The sequence below is a fragment of the Sinocyclocheilus rhinocerous genome, unplaced genomic scaffold, assembly GCF_001515625.1.
Source record: "Sinocyclocheilus rhinocerous isolate Xijiao unplaced genomic scaffold, SAMN03320098_v1.1 scaffold2515, whole genome shotgun sequence".
NCBI lineage: Eukaryota > Metazoa > Chordata > Actinopteri > Cypriniformes > Cyprinidae > Sinocyclocheilus > Sinocyclocheilus rhinocerous.
In genome coordinates, this window is record NW_015637115.1 from 390,437 (window position 1) to 396,909 (window position 6,473).

General features: G+C 39.5%; 1 protein-coding gene across 1 annotated transcript in view; it reads left to right on the forward strand.

Moving 5' to 3' along the window:
• Positions 1-383: 383 nt before the first annotated feature.
• The window catches only part of LOC107748436 (RNA-binding protein 10-like), a 28,003-nt gene continuing 21,913 nt past the window's right edge, over positions 384-6,473 (forward strand). The window contains exons 1-5 of the mRNA XM_016563209.1: positions 384-485; positions 1,023-1,096; positions 1,993-2,521; positions 2,709-2,897; positions 4,060-4,129. Coding sequence (XP_016418695.1) covers positions 1,080-1,096; positions 1,993-2,521; positions 2,709-2,897; positions 4,060-4,129 — 805 coding nt within the window. The 5' untranslated portion in view covers positions 384-485; positions 1,023-1,079. The remainder of the gene's footprint in view (positions 486-1,022; positions 1,097-1,992; positions 2,522-2,708; positions 2,898-4,059; positions 4,130-6,473) is intronic.

Genomic DNA, 6,473 nt, shown 5'->3' on the forward strand with positions numbered 1-6,473 from the left:
AATGCCCAGTGCTCTCTTCCACCCTCAATGACTGAGGTAAGACCCTTGCCCCAACTGCTCCCCGCATGCCACAGCAAAAATGGCTGCCCACTGCTCTGGGTGTGTGTGCAAAGTCTCACAATTTATTTCCCAGAACATGATGCATGAGCCTTGAATACCGCTCTGAAGCGGGACAGTTTTGCACAATCTTGTCTTTTTTTTTTTGTACTTTTTTTTAATTAACCAACATCATAACTACATTTTACAGAATGTAAAAAGACATTTGGAATAACAATACCAAAGGGGGGGGGGGGGCACATTTCGGGCCATAATCCGGGCCACATTTCTATGCGTTTACATGCCAGTGTGTTTTTAGCCAATCAGCTTGAGAGCGCAGTCCCCGCCTCCCGGACTGAGGCCATTTTACTGAGCTCTGCTGTGGGGCGTCACACATATACACTGTATCAGTTTCAGCGCTTGTGTGACGCTGCTGATGTAAAACAGAGGTAAGCGACTGCATGTTGTCATTATTAGGCGATTAAAATACCGATTTTTTAAAGTTTAGCTGATCGCGACGTTTGCCACGTTGTTCTGCGGGCGCTTGCGCGCGTTGGGTCGGGGCTCGAGCCCTCTGGGACTGAACCTAAGCTGTCATGTGCACAGTTTTATTTAACTCATGAGTCCCAAATACTATTTATTGGGGCACACAGAGGTAGAACTTTCAATGACGGTTGTTGTTGTTTATGTATTCAGATATATTTGTCTATAGATTAGTGTCAGACTCAGTTTACCATCTGCAGGGTTGCAACTATTAAACATCATATCTGACAGCGGATTTTACACATTTTTTTGTGGTTTTTCTAAATGGCGTAAAAGAAATGATATGCAAACGAGTTTTTGGGTCGGACCAATCCAACGCATTGCATACAGCTCACACTACTGTCTGTCCTACTCGTGGTTTTAAAAAATCAGTAGAAGTCAAGTCGACAACTCTGTTTTTATGCATTTTTATGTATGTTGATCAACACATATTTTGTCAACAGTTGTAAATGAAGCAGGCAGAGAAAAAAGTGGGCGTTTCTGTCGATTTGTACTGAAGCATGGATTATGAGAGGAGGTAGGTCAAGAGTCCATCAGCCTGCAGTGTTATCTTCTCTTTTTTAATATGAATTTGCATTCAACCACTGGATGGATTCATGCATAAATGTTTTGACATTATTACTTAACTTCATGCTGTTAAACTTAAATTGGTAAATGGCATAACAGACATTAGCTCTTTTAAATGTATTAAAGATTTACTGCAGCTGATCACAATTTTTTTTTCACCCTTTCAACATCAACTTTCTGATGTTTACTTAAATAGTCCTGCTGTGTAATAGAAGGATTTACAAATAGGGAATGACAAGTATTTCATGTTGTCTTTTAGTTAATAAGACGTCATAAAGCTGCATCAATAAGAAGCAGACTGGTGTTGATTGAGGTGGTTTTAGAAAAAAATGCCACTTTGCACCGCAGGATGCTGCTGTCACTCCTTTAAATATATTTCATCTACCACACTGACAGTACATGATTGCATATGCTTGGTTCTTGACTTGAACAAAATTGTCGATGAAGCAGTAGAACAAGCAAATTTAAAGGAATACTTCACCCAAAAATGAAAATATGCTAAAATGTACTCCCCCTCAGACCATTCAAGATGTAGATGTTTCTTCACGGGAACAGATTTAGAGTAATTTACTTCACAAGACATTAACTGATGGACTGGAGTGGTGTGGATTACTGTGATGTTTTTATCAGCTGTTTGGACTCTCATTCTGACGGCACCCATTCACTGCAGAGCATCCATTGGTGAGCAAGTGACACAATGCTACATTTCTCCAAATTTGTTCCAATGAAGAAACAAAGTCATTTACATCTTGGATGGCCTGAGAATGAGTGCATTTTCAGTGAATTGGGTGAACTATTCCTTTAAGCTACGGATTGCCTAAATCTTTCTCTTTTACGCTGTCATAGGGGCAGTCGTGGTGACCGCATGGGTCGCTATGCGAAAAAGTCTGATGATCACGACTACAGGGACATGGACTATCGTGGCTATGGGCAAGGAAATAGACTGAATAGCGGCTTAACACATGCAAGACAGCACAAGCCTGATAGTAGTTTTGAAGGCATGAGAGACTTTGACTCAGGTAATTTCTCAAATAACCGACCTGGATTCAGACAAAAGGGGAACCATGGATCCGAAAACAACCGACTTGGAAAAAGTCTCCTCCAAAGTCCCCCAAATGATAATCTCCAATCAAGATTCCAGCAAGATGATAATGATTATGAGTTTGAACCAGTGATTGATGCACACAGGAGGGATATGCAGACATTTAGATCAGGACAGAAGGTGTATCTGGATGAGCAGACCCCAAATGAAGGTGCAAAAAATGAGGACAACACTTGGGGCAGAGTTAGAGGACGGCACAACTCTCAAGGCGAATACAGTGCAGAATGGAGAGCTGAGGAGGACAAAGATATCAGACATTCTGCACACAAACAAGTGAGTACATTTAAGTGAGTTGTTGTTTTCCATGAATCATGAGCTTACAATCGTTAAATCTTAATTTCCTTTACTTGCCTTATATTGTTTACTGTTTAAACATTTTAACATATCTAAACATTTCTCTTTGTTATTAAGAACTTGAGAAGAGTAATATTTATCTAGGATGACTGTCTTCCTGATTTAGGGTTTTCCTGACCAAGCCCAACCAGCTAGGGACAAATTAAGAGATGGAAGTTTTCATCATGCTCTGGAAATGAGCCAGGAGGAGCCAGAACCCCGTGACCAGGACTACAGGTCTGATACAGAGCAGGTCCAAAAACCCAGCAACATTGTCATGCTGAGAATGCTCCCGCCCAATGCATCTGTTAATGAGGTTTGTCTTAGCTTTATTTCTTGATATGAATACAGTAACCATTTCAGTTAACATCTATGGAATACTGTTACAACAGAAAACAAAACAAAGATAGATTTGCTCTTTTTTTGCAATCGAAATCTGTGTGGCAGTTGTTGTTTGTTTGCACTATAGACTTACATTGTACATAGCACATAGTTTTTATAAACTGTGGGATAGGTTGACTTTTTTCGTGTTATACATAGCATACAGAACTTAAAGGAGTAGTTCAGCCAAAAAAAAATAATAATGAAAATTTGCCGAAAATGTACTCACCCTCATTCCTTCCAAGATGTAGATGAGTTTTCTTCTTCATCAGATTTGGAGAAATGTAGCATTGCATCACTTGCTCACCAATGGATCCTCTGCAGTGAATGGGTGCCGTCATAATGAGAGTCCAAACAGCTGATAAAAACATCACAATAATCCTCAAGTAATCCGCACCACTCCAGTCCATCAGTTAATGTCTTGTGAAGTGAAAAGCTGTGTGTTTGTAAGTAACAAATACATCATTACGACATTTTAACTTCAAACCATTGCTAAAATACATGTCCTCTTCATTATTTTGCTTTGGTGAAAAAGTCGCCTCGTCTGAATCAGGAGAGAAATCTGCACAGATCAAGCACTGTTTACAAGTGAAAGCAGTCCAAAACAGATCTGAACAAATATGTCAGTGGATTTTTATGTGAACGGAAAAAATGGGATGGACTTTTACACTAGAGGAAGTGTTATTATGGATTATGGACTCGTATTTTTGCCAGAAGTGGCTGTTTATAAAGTTAAAATTCCTTAATGATGAGTTAGTTTTTTATAAACGTAGGTTTTCACTTCACAAGAAAAAAATCGATGGACTGGAGTGGTGTGAATTATTGTGATGTTTTTTTTATCAGTTGTTCTGTTTTTATCATCATTCTGACGGCACCCATTCACTGCGGAGCATCCATTGCTGAGCAAGTGATGGAATGATACATTTCTCCAAATCGGTTCTCATGAAGAAACAAAGTCATTTACATCCTGGTTGGACTGAGGGTGAGTAAAGTTTCAGCAAATTTCAGCCATTAGCGTACCCATTTTGCTGCTATGAGGTTGCCCATGTTCCTGCTATGAGGTTTGGTGTAGTTAAGCATTGGTGTTTGATCTTTAGATTCGGGCTCGACTGCAAGAGCAGGGGATCCAGCCCAGAGAGGTTCGCCTCATGAGGAACAAGTCTTCAGGTAAGCATGCTCTACCAGGGGGGCTTCTCTGTACCCCAGACTGACCTCCAAGTCTCTCTTCCACTGCCTTTCCTAACAAGCCTTAGCTCACTCTTGCGTCTGCCTAGTTCAGTGTGTAATTTCAATACAGCCTCTTTTCGTTCTCACTTTCCTACTGGTGTATTTGAGTTGAGTAAAGATGCTGTTTAGTACTGGTGCTTTGAAATCTTCAGGCGTATGTTTCTTTAACTCCCTGCACATCTTTTTGTTTAAGCCATCACTGATTATTTCCTGTTCTCTGTTGTGTGTTACTATTTTCTTACCATACCCCTTGTCAGACTGTTCTTAACCAGACAACATACACACTCACGATACATCCACAAGCATGGGAATAACAGAAACATGTACATTGGCGCACAAGCACAAACATAACTACTCCCAAGTGCCAAGCTTGTTTTGCGTGTCCTGCCAGCCTTATCCCTCATCTCACTTTGATTGCTCTTATCCTGAAGTCTGGGGAAGATCTTGCACCTTACATTGTGTAAGTATTTTGCAATAGCTGTGTTGAGATGATAAGTGTGGCTGACCATTACATGAGCACTTTTTGGCTTTTTTTTTTTTTTGATGGGTATGAAAAGGTTTTGGAATTTTGTGTCCTCAGCTAAAAGGGTGGACAAAATAATGTAAACACCAGTTAAAAAGTTTTTAGTTTCTTTCAGGTCATTTGATTACACAGCTACATAGGTGAGTCAGTGTAGGTTAATTAGTCTTAAGAGTGCAGATGCTTTGAGGAGTCATCTTTGGTCTATGTTCTAATGGATTTACATTTGAAGAAGCCAAAGAATGCCACTTAGTCAGTGTTTTAGGAAACCCTTAAATATTGCTCCTAATCCATAAAGGAATAGCTACATCATGGGAATCATTATGTCTGATGACTATAATACATAGTTTCACGAGATCGCCTGCCCATCCAGTCCTGATGGTTAATGGTAAACGAACTTGGCTTGCTGTCCTCGATGGAGGCTTGAACCCGAGGCTTGGCTTGAGCTCCGAGTTCAACCCCCCTCCCCCATTGCGGTACTACATAGAGGGAGAATAACAGAAATAGAGGAGGCGATGGAAGGTGGAGGGATGCCGGAAGAATTGTCGCTGGGATGGCGCAATGACTGCTGCGTATATAGGCTCTTAATGATGATTGTCAGCACTGAATGATTAGGCTCCTCCCGAACCTACGTTTGGAACTTCATTTATTAGGGCTGTCAAGCAATTAAAAATTGTAATCTACATTATATACCACCAATTAATCACACGTCAATTTGGGCTGAGAAATGACCCCCAAAAGATAATTTAAAGTCATTGTCGTGTTAAATGAGAAAAGATCTGAATAGACATAAAAAAAACATCAAAATGTAGCTTTAGAAATATTTTGATTCAACATAGAATTTATTACACCTAAACCTTTTAAGGCTACAGTGTGGCCATAACATTGTTTTTAGAAGCTGCATCTGAAGTGCAGGCATTTAAATATATTTCAGCTTTCAACTTTCACATTTCAAATATCACATTTGCAATCACGGACATATTTGAGAAAAAAGCAGCACTGGTGTGATATTGTTAAACTACAGTGGCATGCGAAAGTTTGGGAACCCCTTGCAAAATCTTAAACAAAATAAGAGAGATCTTACAAAATGCATGCTATTTTTTATTTAGTACTGTCCTGAGTAAGATATTTTACATAAAAGATGTTTACATATAGTCCACAAGAAAAAAAAATAGCTGAAATTATTAAAATAACCCCATTCGAAAGTTTGGGAAAACCTTGGTTCTTAATACTGTGTGTGGTTACCTGGATGATCCACAACTGTTTTCTGTTTTGTGATGGTTGTTCATGAGTCCCTTGTTTGTTCTGAACAGTTAAACTGAGCACTGTTCTTCAGAAAAATCCTCCATGTCCTGCAGATTCTTCAGTTTTCCAGCATCTTTTGCATATTTGAACCCTTTCCAGCAGTGACTGTATGATTTTGAGATCCATCTTTTCACACTGAGGACAATTGAGGGACTCAAACACAACTATTCAAAAAGGTTCAAATGCTCACTGATGCTCCAGAAGGAAACACGATGCATTAAGAGCATTGAACAGGATGAAGATGTCCACATTTTTCTTATTTTGTAGAAATATCATTTTTTTCCATTTAGTACTGCCCTTCGGAAGCAACAGAAGATACTTGCATGTTTCCCGGATGACAAATTAAGTACAATTTACCTTGATCTTCAAATTCAAAAAGTTTTCACCCCCCCGGCTCTTAATGCATATGATGCGATTTCAAGTTTTCCTTTCTCTTTGGAGTGTTACAAGCTGTTCGTG